Source organism: Saimiri boliviensis, chromosome 4 (assembly GCF_048565385.1).
Source record: "Saimiri boliviensis isolate mSaiBol1 chromosome 4, mSaiBol1.pri, whole genome shotgun sequence".
Classification (NCBI taxonomy): domain Eukaryota; kingdom Metazoa; phylum Chordata; class Mammalia; order Primates; family Cebidae; genus Saimiri; species Saimiri boliviensis.
The window spans coordinates 52,581,367-52,599,881 of NC_133452.1; the positions used below are offsets into that span (position 1 = coordinate 52,581,367).

Consider the following 18,515-nt stretch of genomic DNA (forward strand, 5'->3'; position numbering starts at 1 on the left):
ACAATTTCATCTACAATAGCATCAAAAAGAATAAAATACTTAAAAACTAATTTAACCAAGGAAGTGAAAGACTTGTACAATGAAAACTACAAAAAAAAGAGCTGAAAGAAATAAAAGAAGACATAAATAAATAAAAGGACATTCTATGCTCATGGATTAGAATTAATATTTGAAATAGCAATACTGCCTAGAGGGATACAATGCAAAATCCTAGTGACAGTTTTTCAGAAACAAAAAAATCCATCCTAAAAAATCTCTATGGAATCTCAAGGGACCCTAGGTAGCCAAACAATCTTGAAAAAGAAGACCAAAATCATAGAAGACTTCATGATTTCAAATGTACTATAAGTTTACAGTAATCAAAATAATATGGTCCTGTCATGAAGACAGACACATAGACCAATTGAATAGAACAGAGAGGCCGGTAGTAAACCCTTACACATATGGTAAACTAATTTTTGATAGGGATGCCAAAACCTTTCAATAGGGAAAGGACAGTCCTATCAGCAAAAGTGCTGTGAAAACTGGATGTCCACATTCAAAGGAATAAAATCAGATCTTTACCTAACACCATATATAGAAATTAACCCAAAATGAGTCAAATATCTTTGTAGGAGCTAAAACTATAAAAATTTTGGAAGGAAACAGAGTGAAAGATTCATGACATGTGATTTGGCAAAACATTTTTATATGTGACATTAAAACACAGGCAACAACAAAACATAGATAAATTGTACTTCATAGAAGTGAAAGACTTGCTCATAAGTTATATATATATACATATAACTGTATATGACACTATGATCAGAGTAGAAAGGCAATATATGGAATGAGAGAAAATATTTGCAAATCATGTTTCATAAGGAATTAATATGCAAAATATATTGAGAACTCCTAAAACTTAAAACATAAAAATAAACAATATGATTCATATTGGGCAAAGGACTTGATATACACTTCTACAGAGAAAATGTATGAATGGCTAGTAAATTCATTAAAAGATGCTCAATGTTACAATAATTAAGGAAATGTGAATCAAACCCTGATTGAGATACCACATCACACCCACTGGGATGGCTGCTATTGACACATAAACATACAAACACACACAGCAAAAATAACAAGTGTCAAGGATGTGAAAGAATTGGAATCCTTGTTCATTGTCGGGGAGAATGTAAAATAGTACAGCTGCTATGTAAAACAGTTTGGTGGTCCCCCAAAATTAAAAATAGAATTACTATATAACCCAGTAATTCTACTTCTGGGTATATACCTAAAAGAATTATAGGAGGATCTCAGAGATATTTATACATCCACATTGACAGCGGCATTAGTCACTATAGCTTAAATGTAGAAGTAACACACATGTCCATCAACAGATGCCTGGATTGCAAAATATGTAGGTACTGTACATACATACGATGAAATATCATTCAGCCTTAAAAGAGAAGGGTGTTCTGACATATGGTACAACATGGATGAACCTTGGGGCCATTATGGTAAATGAAATAAGTCAGTCACCAGAAGACAAATACTGTATGGTTTCACTTAAAGAGGAACTTAGAGTATTAAAAATCACAGAGACAGGAAGTAGAATGGTAGTGACCAGGGACTTGGTAGAAGGAAGATGGAGAGTTATTGTTCAATGAATATAGAGTTTCAGTCTTGTAAAATGAAAGAGTTCTGAGAGTGGATGGTGGTGATGGTTACACAATGATACCAATGTACTTAATACCACAAAACTGGCACCCTCAAAAATGACTGAGAAAGTATATTTTATATGTAGTTTACCACAATAAAAAATAAAAACAAAAACCAATTACAAATGAAATAACTCAAATGTCCAGAGCAACTTGATGCTTTCAAAGTAATTTATAGAGAATATTGTTATAATCTTGTAATATGTGCATTTTTAAAAAAGATATAAAAAGCATTAACTGTAAAATAAAAATTATCTTCATCAAAAGATTCAATAGATTATTGAGTCATACCACTAACAGGAAGAAGTTATTTACAACACATAACTTACAGAATATTAGTATCCAGAATATATTAAAAAAACCTCTTAAGCATTAAAATTTCAACATAAAAAATTATGTGATCTGAACAAACATCTCACAGAAGAGAATTGGCCAGTAAAAATCCAAAAATGTATTCTAGCTCATTGATTGTTAAAAACAATTTTCAAGTAAAAACTAGACACCATTTTACACCCACAAGACTGGCAAAAACTAAAATGTCATTTAATACTAAGCATAAGAATAAGGTACAAAAGTAACTATCACACACAGCTGGAGACACAGAAGTTGATACAACCACTCAGGAAAATAATTTTGCCTTTACTAGTAAAGTTAAAGATGAGTATATTTTAGGACCTGGAATTCTACTCCTATAGATGTGTACCTGGAGAATTGTTTGTGTCAATATTGTTTTTCAGGCAAAAAAAAAAAAAAATCCCATCCACAATGGAATGAATAAATGCATGGTGATAGTTCCCTACAAGGGAATATTATACTGCAGTACAAATAAATTAGAACTTCAAGTATCAGCATTAAAGAATCACAAAACCTAACATTGAATGAAAACAGAAAATCACAGGGAAAACAAGGAAACTATTTTTGTGTAGGATACAACTGGGCAAATAATAAACAACACATTGTTGAGAGATTTATTTGTAAGTGGTAAACTTTAGGGAAAAAACAGTGAGTAACACCGTATTGAAGAGAGTGGTAACTTTTGATGCGTAGGAATGAAAAAGTGATTGAAGTGGGTGCACAGTGGAATTCTCTCTTTTAAGTTATGAGAAAGGGCTTGAGTTTTCATAGTATGATTATTTTTAAAATCTATGCATGTGCTATGTGTTTGAGAGGGTATGAGTGTTATGAATAATACATTTCTCAGTAAAAAAAAAAGTTAGCATGCTAAAGAAACACATATTAAGAAACAAAGTATATAACTTTTATTCAAATACCTTTTTAAAATTCTCATAATGGTAAATAATCATTTTGTGAAATCAAAACTAGCAATACGCACAGCATCAAGAGGCAAAAGAGCAAAAAAAAAAAAAAAAAAAAAAAAAAACCTTAAAATTAATTTTGTTTTGGATATGTTAGTAACTGGGTACAAAGATGATATAAGTTCCATAAATCAAACAATATCCAGTAAGTGTAACACAAAAAGAAAGGAAGGAGTGATCATCTTTAAAATAGTAAAATATACTCATTTTAATTCCACTAATATGTTTGCGATTACAATTGTATTGAAAGAGGTGCCAGATCATAGGCCAGCTACAGAGATCTGGGTTTGTTTTTTTCCTTCCTCAGCTGATGACTTTGGTACTCTTGGGTGAACTATTAAGAACCGTATTTCTAAAAGAAAACAAGAAGGACCATACAGAAAAGAAACAAATATGACTAGAAAGCAAGAGGGTCTGATTTATGAGGAAAGATTAAAGGAGTTAAGCTGCACAGCTTGGCTGAGTGATGACAAAGGAGAGTATGATAACAGTCTACAAATATTTGAGAAGCATATACCAAGGAGAGAGGATTTGATATTTATCTTAGTACAAAGTTGTTCAACTGACTGTGAATGGTTGATGTTAAGGAGAAGAAAACTCAGGCTATCAAGGAAACTTCCTGGTAGAAATGTAGGAAATCAATGGACCTATTCCCTAAGAAATAATGTCAACTTCGTTAGCTGCTTGAAACAAAAATTTCGCCCACACTAGAAGATTCAAGGGAAAAGAAAAGCTTTCTTTGATGGGAGAAAATATTATAATTAAGTTTTGTTCATTTGTTTTATTCCTGTGAATTAACAGATTCCCAGACAATCTCTAAGACATTTCTGAAATTTAAACCACTCTATTTATGAATAAGACATTTAAAACAATGAAAATTATTTCTACTAAGTAGTAATCACTCTTACCACCCTTTTCCTGTTTTTCTAATTTGCTTTTGTTGGTGGTGGTTTTGTTTGCTTTTATAATTTGAACTATTTAAAACTTTTTAAGAGATATAGAGAAAAAATAATAAAATACCCACTTACCAACCTGATTAAGACATGAGACACTTCCAATACTAAAGCAACCTTGCCTAATCTTGTTCCCTTCTTCCCCAACAAGAAATAATGTTCTGGGCTTGGTGTAGATCGTTTCTACTCAAACATTAAAAAAAGTACCTAGTTTGCAAATGTTCTTAATATTACACTGTTCTTTAAAACTGGTATCCTTACAGTATGTATCCCTCTACTTTCAATGTGCTTTTTTCACTCAACTTTAGGTTTTTGAGATAACATTAGTTGGATTTTTTTTTTTTTTTTTTTTTTTTGAGACAGTCTTGCTCTGTCCTCCAGGCTGGAGTACAATGGTGCAATCTTGGTTCACTGCAACCTCTGCCTCCAGGGTTCAAGCAATTCTCCTGCCTCAGCCTCCTGTGTATCTGGGATTACGGGCACTTGCTACCATGCCCAGATAATTTTTGTATTTTTTAGTAGAGACAGAGTTTTGCCATGTTGGCCAGGCTGGTCTCGAACTCCTGACCTCAGGTGATCCACCTGCCTTGGCCTCCCAAAAAGCTGGAATTGCACAGATGAGCCACCACACCCAGCCCTAATTTGATTATTATAACCATTGTTCATTTGCTTGTACCCAAAGCAGTATAGTACTCCACTGTATAAATGTATAAAAACTTATTTCCCATTATACCATAATAAACGTTTAGATTATTTTTTAGTATTCTGCAATTATAAACTATGTTGCAGTGAACATCCTCATACACATCTCCTTATGCACAATGTGAAGATTTCTTTAGGAATTCAGTCATAAAGTGTGTAAATCTTTCAACTTCACTAGATATTGTCCTTTCTACTCTATATGAGAGTTCCTTTGGTCCATATTCCTATCAACAATGTGTCTTTAGACATTTTAACTGTTGCCAGCATAATATTTGTGAGACAACCACACATTAAGGTTTTAATTTTCATTTCCCTCACTAATATTTAGATTGAGCACTTTTGATTGGCAAGGAATGGTATTCAACATATGTGGCAGACACCGGTCAACCACAATGTCAACTAGCACTATTATTCATTCTTTGTTTACCCTGAATTAATTGCTTGTTCATATAATTTGCTATATTTCTGTTGGGCTGCCTTTCATTATTGACTTGAATTCTATACATGATCTGTATCAGTGCTGTCCAATAGAACTTTCTGTTACAATGAAAATGTTCTGTATCTTTCCTGTCCAATACAGTAGCCACTAGCCACATATGACTCTTAAGCACTTGGTAGCTAATGTGACTGAAAACCTAAATTTTTTATTTTACTTGTTACATGTGGCTAGTGGCTACCATATTTTACAACATAGTTGTAGATATTAATTCTCTGTCATACCGTACTTCTCAACTTACAGTTGGGTTGCATCCCAATAAAACTATTGCAATTGGAAAATAATGTAAGTCAAAAATTCATTTAATATACCTAACTCACTGAACATTATAGCTTAGCCTAGCCTACCTTAAAAGTGCTTGGAACATTTACATTAGCTTACAGTAGGGCAAAATCACCTAACACAAAGCTTATTTTATAATGAAGTATTAAATAACTCAGGTAATTTATTAAACACTGTATTGAAAGTGAGAAGCAGAATGGTTGTATGGGTACTCAGAGAACAGTCTATACTGAATGCATATCCCTTTCACACTATCTTTTTTTTTTTGCATTTTAGGTTTTGGGGTACATATGAATAACATGCAAGATTGTTGCATAGGTACACACATGGCAGTGTGATTTGCTGCCTTCCTCCCGTTCACCTACATCTGGCATTTCTCCCCATGCTATCTCTCCCCACCTCCCCACCCCCTCGTATCTCCCCCATTTCCCCCCAACAGACCCCAGTGTGTAGTGCTCCCCTCCCTGTGTCCATGTGTTCTCATTGTTCAACACCCGCCTATGAGTGAGAACATGCACTGTTTGATTTTCTGTTCTTGTGACACCATCTTAAAGTCAAAAAATTGTAAGTCAAACCATTTTAAGCCAGGGACCATTTGCATATAATTTATAAATATCCAGTTATGTTTTACATATTTTACATATATTTGCTTTTACGTCCTTTTTTCATAATTAACACTTCTCTATATCATTAGCAGAGCCTTTTAATAAATAATATTTAGCCACACAAAAGTACAATAAATTATGTAATCATTTCTTTGATATTAGTCACTTAAATTGCATACAGCTTCTTACTATAGTCAATAAAAATTTTATGCATAATTTTCTGTCTGCATTTTCATAGTGAAATACTATGAAATATTTCATAGTGAAATAAAAATAAATTCAAGGCCGGACATGGTGGCTCACGCTGGTAATCCCTTTGGAAGACCAAGGTGGGCAGATCACCTGAGGTCAGTAGTTCAAGATCAACCTGGCCAACATGGCAAAACCCCGTCTCTACTAAAAATACAAATATTAGCCAGGTGTGGTAGTACACGCCTATAATCCCAGCTACTCAGGAGGCTAAGGCATGAGAATCATTTGAGCCCCTGAGGTGCAGGTTGCAATGAGCCAAGATCACACCACTGCACTCCAACCTGGTCAACAGAGCAAGACTCCATCTCAAAAAAAAAAAAAAAAAAAAAAGAGAGAGAGAGAAAAATTCATACAAAATACATACAAAACCAGAATTAGTAGGAAAAAGGTGAAAATACTTTAAAGACTCTTGATGCAGATCTTCCAACCATTTTCCAAAAATTCATTCTGCCTTCAGTAAGATATGAGTTTATCTCATCCTACCTTCACCAACTTCACAATAATTTTTAAATATTTAACAGTTTCATATCATAAAATGTTATCTTAATTTTTGTTTATTTGGTAGTCCTTTTTTCATTCATTTATTAGCTTTTTCTTTCTCATGTGAATCATCTATTCACATCTTCTACTATTTATTGTGGTCTTCACATTTTTTGTATAAATTATAGGATTTTTATGTACTATGGATATAATTTTATTGTCATATTTGCCAAAGATATTTCCCTCAGTTCTTCGTTTGACTCCAAATTTTATGTATGATGCTTTTGATATGAAGAAATTTTCAAGTTCTGTGTTTTTCTTTTTTCTATGAAATTTCTTAAATTGCTTTTTTTTTTCTTTTATTGCATTTTAGGTTTTGGGGTACATGTGAAGAACATGCAAGATTGTTGCATAGGTACACACATGGCAATGTGGTTTGCTGCCTTCCGTCCCCTCACCTGTATCTGTCATTTCTCCCCATGCTATCTCTTCCCACCTCCCCACCCCCGTCCCTCCCCCATTTCCCCCCAACGGACCCCAGTGTGTAGTGCTCCCCTCCCTGTGTCCATGTGTTCTCCTTGTTCAACACCCGCCTATGAGTGAGAATATACGGTGTTTGATTTTCTGCTCTTGTGTCAGTTTGCTGAGAATGATGGTTTCCAGGTTCATCCATGTCCCCACAAAGGACGTGAACTCATCGTTTTTGATGGCTGCGTAATATTCCATGGTGTATATGTACCACATTTTCCCTATCCAGTCTATCGTCATTGGGCATTTGGGTTGGTTCCAGGTCTTTGCTATTGTAAACAGTGCTGCAATGAACATTCGTGTGCACGTGTCCTTGTAGTAGAATGATTTATAATCCTTTGGATATATACCCAGTAATGGGATTGCTGGGTCAAATGGGATTTCTATTTTTAGGTCCTTGAGGAATCGCCACACTGTCTTCCACAATGGTTGAATTAATTTACATTCCCACCAACAGTGTAAAAGTGTTCCTATTTCTCCACATCCTCTCCAGCATCTGTTGTTTCCCGATTTTTTAATGATTGCCATTCTAACAGGTGTGAGATGGTATCTCAATGTGGTTTTGATTTGCATTTCTCTGATGACCAGTGATGATGAGCATTTTTTCATATGTTTGTTGGCCTCCTGTATGTCTTCTTTTGTAAAGTATCTGTTCATATCCTTCGCCCATTTTTGAATGGGCTTGTTTGTTTTTTTCTTGTAGATCTGCTTTAGTTCTTTGTAAATTCTGGGTATCAGCCCCTTGTCAGATGGGTAGACTGCAAAATTTTTTCCCATTCTGTTGGTTGCCGATTCACTCTACTGACTGTTTCTTTTGCCGTGCAGAAGCCGTGGAGTTTGATTAGGTCCCATTTGTCTATTTTGTCTTTTGTTGCCATTGCTTTTGGCGTTTTGGTCATGAAGTCCTTGCCTACACCTATGTCCTGAATGGTTTTGCCTAGATTTTCTTCTAGGGTTTTTATGGTGTTAGGTCTGATGTCTAGGTATTGACGGAAGGTATCTCTGTTTTATTGTTTTATAAAAGCTATTTACGACAAACCAACAGCCAATATCATACTGAATGGGCAAAAACTGGAAGCATTGCCTTTGAAATCTGGCACTAGACAAGGATGCCCTCTCTCACCACTCCTATTCAATATAGTACTGGAAGTTCTAGCCAGAGCAATCAGGCAAGAAAAAGAAATAAAGAGTATCCAAATTGGAAAGGAGGAAATCAAATTGTCTCTATTTGCAGATGACATGATTGTATATCTGGAAGACCCCATCATCTCAGCCCAAAAGCTCCTAAAACTGATAAACAACTTCAGCAAAGTCTCAGGATACAAAATCAATGTGCAAAAATCACAAGCATTCCTAAACACCAGTAATAGACTTAAAGAGAGCCAAATCAAGAACGAACTGCCATTGACAATTGCTACAAAGAGAATAAAATACCTAGGAATACAACTAACAAGGAACGTAAAGGACCTCTTCAAGGAGAACTACAAGCCATTGCTCAACGAAATAAGAGAGGATACAAACAGATGGAGAAACATTCCATGTTCATGGTTAGGAAGAATCAACATCGTGAAAATGGCCATACTGCCCAAAGTAATTTACAGATTCAACGCTATTCCCATCAAGCTACCAATGACCTTCTTCACAGAACTGGAAAAAAACACCTTAAACTTCATATGGAACCAAAAGAGAGCCCGCATAGCCAAGTCAATTCTAAGCAAAAAGAACAAAGCAGGAGGCATCACACTACCGGACTTCAAACTATACTACAAGGCTACAGTAATCAAAGCAGCATGGTACTGGTACCAAAACAGAGATGTAGACCAATGGAACAGAACAGAGGCCTCAGAGGAAATACAACATACCCACAACCATCTGATCTTCGACAAACCTGACAAAAACAAGCAATGGGGAAAGGACTCCCTGTTTAACAAATGGTGTTGAGAAAACTGGCTAGCCATGTGCAGAAAGCAGAAACAGGACCCCTTCCTGACACCTTACACCAAAATTAACTCTAGATGGATTAAAGTCTTAAACTGCTTTTATACTTAGAAAGTGAATAATGCCTTCCAGAAGTGGGGTAGATAAATATATTTCCTCCTAAGTATTCTTTTTATATTTAATTGTTTATATGAAATTCACATAAGTTGTGAGATATAGAATTCTTTTTCAAAATAGTCTTTTGCTAACATTATCCCCTGAAGATTTTTATTTAGATAGTACTCCATCTTCCTCCAAAAGGGACATGGAATAACATTTTCTTCTTTCATTTGTTGTTAAGATCTCTTTGGTCATAAACTAAATCCTTATATATACTAGGGTCTTTTGTCAGTTACCTAATCTCTGCTGCAGATTTTTTCTAGCTAAAGTTAGGTCATATCATAATGTAATAATATTTTGATATCTGGCAGACAAATCCCCTTTTCACTCTTCTTGTTTACATTTCTCTTAACTCTTACTTCCTGTATATTCTTCTAGATTAAGCTCATAACCATATTCATCTCTAAAAATTAATTACCCACTCAAATTTTCATTAGAATATAAAATATCTAAATTAATTCAGGAAGAATTGGAAAATTTATAATATGTAGCATTCCTATCTAGGCGTGTGGTATGTCATTTCATTTGTAATATTTTTATACCTGTATTTTTTTCCCAAATAGGCAGTATGCTTCTCTTATTATAACTGTTTCTGAATATTTGCATCTCTTTTGGTTCATGCCATTTAAATTTTACAATCTTCTACCTTTCTTGTCTTCCACAAAGACTGTTTTTACCTATCTCAATAAATCTGTGAGAAAATTAAGTCCTACAGAAAATGATTTGAACAACCATTTTGTAAATACTCTCAAGGACGGTAATTAACCAATACCATTCTAAATACTCATGCATAAAAGAATTTATTCCTTGTATTCAGTGGATGTCTTAGGGCATTAGAGTTACATTCTCTCTGGGAAATCTGGTTGAGAATAGCTAGGAGTTTCTTTTAAGTTCCTCAAACTCCTACTTTCTTTCCATAATTTTTGCCACAGCATATGACCTATACTCCCATTCCTGAGAGAAACGCAAAACTACCAAACAGAAGCCATCTCAACTTCCTGCCACAGAAATCTACAAGCCTACTTGCATCTGGACTTACCCTTTTCTCTTTCTAGTTTTAGTGGAAGAACTGCTCCTTTTCTCTAGGGCCAATTCCTCTACTCTGACCTCCTCAGTGACCTTGTGCTCTCAACTTTCCCTTCTTTAATATTTTCAGTCTTCACTCTTTACTGAATCCGTTTAATTAGCATTAGACATTAGTCTAATCATCCTTCAAAACTAAATTGCGAAAAATTAGCTGGGTGTGGTGATGTGTGCCTGTAGTCCCAGCTACTTGGGAAGCTGAGATGGGAGGATCACTTGAGCCTGGGAGTTTGAGGCTGCAGTGAGTCAAGACTGTGCCACTGCACTCCTGCCTGGGTGACAGAGTGAGACCCTGTCTCAAAAACAAAAACAAAACCCCAATTCCCAAGTCCTTTTCCAGCCATCATCCTGAACTTGACTAAACGTTCTTCATTCATTGCCACTTTCCATGCATTTCACACGTCAAACCCCAGCTCACCACTGAAGGCTCTCCCTGAAGTCATTAGTTAATCCCGCTTAACTAATTCCATGGATCCTTTCCAGTCCCTATCTTGATGACCTTTCAGCACCATTTGAGCATTCCCTTCAGTAGGGAGCATTCCCTTCTTTCTCCTGACTCCCGTGACACTGAATTCTCCTCCTTCTCTTCTTACCTCTCTAGACTCTCCTCTGTTATTTCACTGACTCTCTTCCTCTCTCTCACTTTTCACAGCTTGTCTTCTCATTCATTTTCTCCCTAGGTATTTGTATCTATTACCATGGTTTCAATCACCATCAGACTAAATCCTGAAGTCTTCTTTTCCAATCACATATATCTAATTGCCCACTGCAAATTTATGTTAAGTGTTTCACAGACACATCAAATACGACAAGTCCCAAATTGAACCCATTATCTTTTTACTCTTTCTACATGCTTCTCCTTCAGTGATTCCCAACTAAAATCAGTTACTTCTCTCCATCCCAAGGGCTATTATTCTAGTCCAGATCTTCTCTTTTACAGACTATCCAGATAGCCTCCAGGGGAGCTACCAGTTTCTGCCTTACACTCTTCTAAAATATTCTCCATATCATGGTCAGAACAAGTTTTATAAAACACAAATCTGATGGCATAATTCCTCTTTAGTGGCTTCCTTTTACAGAATTTCTAACCTAATGTGACTACACACAATCTAGCCTCTACCTATTATATTACCCTCTACCTCATTCTAAACTAGAGCTATGCAGAATTTTTTATTTTTTCTAGAACATGATGCACCTCTTGCTTGCCTTCACATATGCCAGTGGCTGATGTTTGGCAATGCCAGAGACATCTGGTTGTCATGACAAGGGAGTGGGGGTCTCCTACTAGAATCTAATGGGTAGAGGCCAGAGATGTTGTGATGCTACTAAGCATCCTACAATGTACTTGATAACTTCCATAAACATTATTATCGGAACGAAAATTTTCATGATATGGAGGCTGGGAAACCCCGACCTATGCTATTCCATCTGTCTTTACCACTCTTCTTCCCTCTTCCCTTACTCCACTCCTCCTCCGAACTGCGACCATATTCTCAGTTATTTTCTTAATACCACTTGCTATGAAGAATGTCCTTAACCCCCTAAACCTAATTACCCCCATGACACCCTTTAGAATTTCTTATAATTACTTATTCAAGGTATGCTTTCCTGCTGTACTGTTACGCTCTGGAAGGGCAGGACCAAATCTGTTCATTCACCATTTTGTCCCCTGTTACCTGTAATACCATACATCTGTTAGTTAATATCTTGACCATGAGTTTTAAAAAAATAGAATCTTACTCTGACTTCTTAAAAAGCAAATACATCTCTCAGCCTCATTTTTCTTAGCTATAAATAGCTGACACCATACCTCACAGTTATGAATGTTCAGTTGCACTGAAAGTCTTGTGTCGGAGCACACCAACGATGGTTGGTCATCCTAAATACAATTTTTTTTTTTTTGAGACAGGGTCTCACTCTGTTGCCTAGGTGGCAAAATCATGGCTCACTGCAACCTTCCCACCTCTTGGGCTAAAGTGATTCTGCTGCCTCAGCTTCCTGCATAGCTGGGATTACAGATGTGCATCACCATGCCCAACTAATTTTTTGTATTTTTAGGAGAGATAGGGTTTTTCTACATTGGCCAGGCTGGTCTCGAAGTCCTGGCCTCAAGTCATCCACCCACCTCAGCCTCCCAAAGAAAATAATTTTTTTAATTTCAATTTTGTTATGAAAATATTTTATTATCATTTTAAAAGTATTTAGAGTAGTTCTGAGCCTTTATAAAACTCTTGGTTGTGTCAATTCCTATAATCATTGAAGTAATGATACACTATTATTGCCTTCAGGTATTCACAGAAAATGGTTAGGCTTAACCGAATATTTTATTTTATTTTAATTTTACTAACAAAATCTATGACAGTATTTGTAGTGTTCTCTTCTAAAGAGGAAAAAGTAGACTTGAGAAATATTTTTCTTTTATTCCACGAAACGAGGCTTGCCATTTATTGGCTGAGGTCTTGCTAATACAACCAACCTCATCAAATTAGTAGAAAGAACACCTGAGAGAAATTACTTAAATTCTCTATTGATATAAACTTTGCTCAACCAAAGTGTATTTCTAAGTCACCATTTTTGCAGTTTCACAATTGTTTACTTAATAAAGGGCTATCATTTCATTGATAAAAAGAGCAATCTGTAGAGTTTTTATTATGTAATTAGCTATTAACTGTATTAAAAGCACTGGTAGAAAGAAATTGGCCATTTAGAGAGTTGGGGGCCTTGTATTATTTTTTAAGATAATATGCTTGGATCATTTCACCAAACTAATGGAGTTACACTTTACCTCAGGTCCAGATTTACTACACAACACATTGTCATGTGCCCTTAGCTCAGCAGCACCTCTTCTTAATGATTAGTTAACTTGAGGATAATGAGGGCCTTATCATGTGTCTAATTAGCCATGCAGTCCCTAATGGTAGTCTAACTCATTTAGATAAAATCTGTTCTTGAAGGAGGGGGTGGAGAGGAAGCTTAGGGAGAAAGATTATGTATGTGTACGTGTGTGTGTGTGTGTGTGTGTGTGTGTTTACACACAGTAGTAAAACAAACCATACTGTAGCATAGCATTTGGGCTGCTTGAAAACTAGTAAATGTTTTGTCTAAATGGATACAGTCCAAAGACCAATTTTTTCCATATCCTCAGCTTAAGCTTTTTGTTTAAGTGAAAATTTTTTGATCAATGATAGTCTTTTTGTTTTTTACTATCTTGTATCTGATATTAGGTGAAGATAACCAAAAATGTTTCTCTCCTAAGTTAACTGAAAGTTGTTTGATAGATCCACACAAAGATTCATTTGTTGTCTCAAATCTAATTGAGCTGTATCTGTAGTCCTCAGTTAGTCAAGGGATTCCTAATAAATAGCATTTATTTCTACATGTGCCAAAGGGAATATTCAACATGTATTGCTCAGCTTGTAAGACATATAGCAGATGTAAAATAGAGATGAAAAGAATTCTTACCTCATTCTTTAGCTTGCTTCCAGAAAACCTTTAAAAAAAATAGTACATTTTCCATTAGTTCAAACAAAATTACTGTTATAGCATTCAATGATATGTAGACAACCTAAAGAAGCAGTAATTTCATACCATGATTAGGGAAATAATCTGGAGAAACTTGTTTTTTTTAAAGAACTCAATCATCTTTCTCAACTTACTAAAAAAAAAAAAAACATTTTTTCTTTAGGAAAAAAGTAAAATGAAGAGTATTTAAAGAAGTGAGGTGAGATTTGAGACAAGCAAATGACACTCACTATTAAACATTTGTGTGTGTTCTAGTCTATATTTACATTTTATAGTGGGTTGGTGGCTAGTAAGCAGCTTTCTATTCCTTGTAATATCTAAATTTATCTTAGTATGACTCAGTGACTAAAATTTTTTTCCACAAGATACTTTACTTTTTAAAATAATTTCTTCTTTTAAGAGCTAAGAGCAGTTCTTGATAAATCATAGCATAAGGCAATCTCAGATGCAGATTTAATTATTCAGAGTTTCAGTTCAAAAAACGAATGATGTGTTATCACTGGTTTCATTAGATGTAACCTCACTTACTAATATGCCTCTGATAGTTAACAGTGGCTTATAGCAATGTGTTGTTTATCTTCATTCATGTTTACCTTTCATAGAAACCCAAACAGGTCAGTAGTTTCACCTTAGTAAGGTAAAACGATGGTCAAAGTATATGTCATTAGAGATTATTATAATAAACTTTTATCTTGGTAAGGTACTAGTCAAGTATAAAGATTTTTAAAACAGGTTGTCTCAGAAAGAACTACATTTACATTTAATCTCTTTATTTTATTGAATCCAACCTGAAAATAGACTTTGCTTTATGAGTAAATGCTAATTTAAAAGCAATTCTGCTCCTTGATCTCTCCTCTTCCTCTCTCTGGAACACCTAGTTCACCATTAATTTCTCATTAATTATGACAAGTTTTATAATTTGCCCAGTAATCTAGATGATATAATTATCCATACAAAGTGGACATTAAGATATGTTAGTTAAATGGAAACATTTTGATAAGCAAAATTAAGAAGTCATTTTATTAGATATGTATCATGCATAAAGAAATGCAGAGAATTTGTTTTGAAGATGGTATAACTCTACCTTGTCAAGCCCTTTCCAGAATAAACAGAGTGGTAATATGCACTGCTCTCTTTGATGCCAATCCCATAGTAATGATACCTAGAGCAAAGATAGGAACCAGCTCTGTGTTAATGAAGGAAATTTTTGAAGGGGAAAAAGAGACTAAGGTATAACTGAAGTAACTGTGAATAAGAACTGCAAACCCTAATGACATTTCTTTTCTGACATTTTTCAGGTAGGTAGCCTCTTAAGGTGCTACATCCCTCTTTGATGGCCACTACTCCTACTTTTTGTTGTTATATCTGGCTCCAGGCTTGAAAAAAGATAGAATTGCCTACTGATAATCCTCTTATATCCCCTAAAACATAAGGTTCCAAATCCCAAAAACATATAAATATAGGCATTAGCTCTATGTATTGTATGTATTTACAAATTGAGTGATTCAACATGAATTTAGTCAATTGGACAAGAAAATCTATGGTTTTCTTTACCATATATCTATTGGATGGAAAAAAAGTATGACATGTGTGAGGAAGATCAATCTCATGCATGGGAATATATATGAGGCATGTGACCCTTTACACATTATTTTACTCATGAGGAATCAAAAGTCCAATTCACTATAATTTTTACTTCAGACTTTCATGCAACAGTAGGGAGAAGGCTATGTTGCAAATTGATGAAAATGACATGCAGAAAATAACAGTCCCATAGATAATTTGTTATAAATATGTCAATGGATCCTGAGCCACAATGTAAGTATAGCAACTCATTGATTCTCAAATTATAGCTCATTCTCCTAATCCATAAACTCTTGACATATTACACACCCATATACAAACACTACAAATATTATACACACGCTAGTGGAATAGTGGGCATTTAGTGATAGCGAGTCCTCTAGCGTCTGCGTTTTGTGGTCAGTCCCACTCTCTGCCATCTGTCCCCCATGAAGTACCACTACCTACTGTTTACCAACTCCTTCAATTTGCATTCATCTAAGATCAGGAAAGGAATGAAAAAAAGAGAATGAGGAGATTTCCAGCAGGCTCCAGCCTAACTATATTTTAAAATGTCATTTCGAACATCACCATCTGAGTTTAAAGTGGATCCTTTAAACCGAGAACCCACCATCTGAATTTAAACTTAGATCCTTTATTAAATAATAATAATGAATAATAATATTAAACAATAATAATAAACTTACAGAAACTTTAAACAATAAAGGATCTAAGTTACAAGGCCCCATCTCTGGCCTCAGCAATAAAGAACTTCTTAGCCAAGAGGTTCCACTCCTAAACGTTTTCAGGATCCAGGACAGGAGTGCAAATGGAATCATACATACCATATGAATAACTATTTGGAATAGCTATTTGAAAACTATAAATTGAGCTAAGAAAAATATTCCTGTCCTTTTACATTGACAATTTACTTCCATAATTATCTGGTAGGTAAATATGAACTTAGCATTCTTAGACTCCTGGAGTTCCATATGGGAACATGGTGGTGGGGGGAAGGTCCAACTCCACCCCATTTCTCAGCACTGGCTCCTTTATTCGCTGTGAGGGAACTGCACTGCACATCCAAGATCCAGCCACATCTTCATCAACCACAAACAGTTACCCCCTGGCCACACCTCAATCTAGGATTATGAACACTAGTAGAGCAGTGTGGTCTTCTGAGGATGGACTTGGGACATGCCCAATACAGGCACAAGACGTGGGTCTGGGGCTGTTGGACAGGGAATTCCAGGGCCCCAGGGACCCAGAAGTGGGATGTGTTTTTTGGATGGACACATTCACTCAGGCCATGAACTCCTGCCTCATGGGAGGGTAGCAGCTGGAGGAGAGCCAGAATGAGCCCTCCAAAGTGGGAGGCCCAGAGATGGCTTCTCTCCTCTCAGGTGCTAAAGGAAGGATTGTGGCAGTAAACTTAACTCTATTGATTCAAAGTCATTTGAGATGAAGGAAAAAGGATTTTTAAACATCAAAACAACAACAGCAAAAACAAATACTATAACAAATGTTCTCAGAAAGAGTTCTTGTGTTTGGGAAACAATAATATATGGTGATCAAGGTAAATGAAGATATTTTATAATTCTGGCAGACTGGGAAGATGTTTTCAAGTCCTCAATTTTGATAGACGTATAATTATAGTCTGTTAACCTGAACAAAGGAGCCTCATAACTGTTTGTTTCTGCAGTACAGAAAAAGAAATCCTATGACAGATGAAGAAAAAGAACCTCTAAGGTATATTGGAACAAAGGGAGAAATGAAGGAAACTGGAAACTTCAAGATATTGAACTGAGTTATGTCTCTAATTAGAAATGAAAAGAAATAAGCTTATTTAAGTCATAAAGACTTTACTAAAGGAGCTATATTAATATAGATAAGGGGAATATTTAAAAGCATGAAAGAATTATCAGATTTAGATGATAGCCATTTATAGTAGTAGGATTAGTTAATAAGCCAGAGTCTGAAATAAGTACTAATATTTCTTTTGCTAGATTTTAAAACTAAGATACCAAAGGAAATGTTTATATATTAGAAGAAATAAATCAAGTAATGATTCAAAACAAAGAGATCCATTGGAATGGAAAGACATTATAATTTCATGTTCTTTTTGCAAAGCTTGCTGTTTGTACCATAAGCTTTACAGTTTAAATAACTCCATTTTAGCAACTTGCTAAAGCAATACATGCTAAACATTGCCTTAAAAAATGATAAGCTTCTTTTATTATAACTTCAGTTTTCTTGTTTCTCATCTCTAATCCTTTTTTCAGTATGGTAAAACGATTTGCCAGGCAGATTGAGAAGAAACTACAGTGTCTTCACAGGTGGTAGACAAAAATCACAAGACAAGTCAAAGGGATGACCATGAGTTCAGTAAATATTTGTGTAGATACTGTGTCCTGACCACTGTGCTAGTTGTCAGTACAATGATGAACAAAACAGACATTGAAAATCTGATCAGGAATATTCATGTTTCCAATTCCTCCCTAGCCTACGGCCTCCTGATGCCTGCTGTCATGAAAAAGTGACTGCACTGACCCGCATTGAGGCACATTTTACTTGCAGTTTTTAAAACCACCTGATACTCACTTTTTTTTTAATTGTAACATTTTAAGACCAAATAAACTCCAACTACTATGGCTGTGTACTTATGAATTTTAAGGATAGAATGTTTTTATTATGCAATTTATTTTTTTCTTATTGTTATTAATGACTGTATTGTTTGGCCCCCTTATTCCCATCCCAGTCATTAGGACAGGATATCTTTACAAACAGAAGTATTTAATGCCTCCACCTACTTCCAAAATATTTCTATACCTAAAGTCATGATTTTATATATACCAAAAAAGGGACTTTTTGATTAATGTATGTATTTTATATATAATTCAAATGTAAACAACACCATAAACCCACACACAGACACC

The 18,515-nt window shown here is 35.1% G+C and overlaps 1 protein-coding gene across 1 annotated transcript in view; it reads right to left on the minus strand.

Annotated features, from left to right (window-relative positions):
• RFX6 (regulatory factor X6) overlaps positions 1–18,515 on the minus strand; it is a 58,064-nt gene that overhangs the window by 25,674 nt on the left and 13,875 nt on the right. The window contains exons 5-6 of the mRNA XM_003938628.4: positions 15,101–15,178; positions 13,957–13,984 (exon numbers count right to left, since the gene is read on the minus strand). Coding sequence (XP_003938677.1) covers positions 13,957–13,984; positions 15,101–15,178 — 106 coding nt within the window. The remainder of the gene's footprint in view (positions 1–13,956; positions 13,985–15,100; positions 15,179–18,515) is intronic.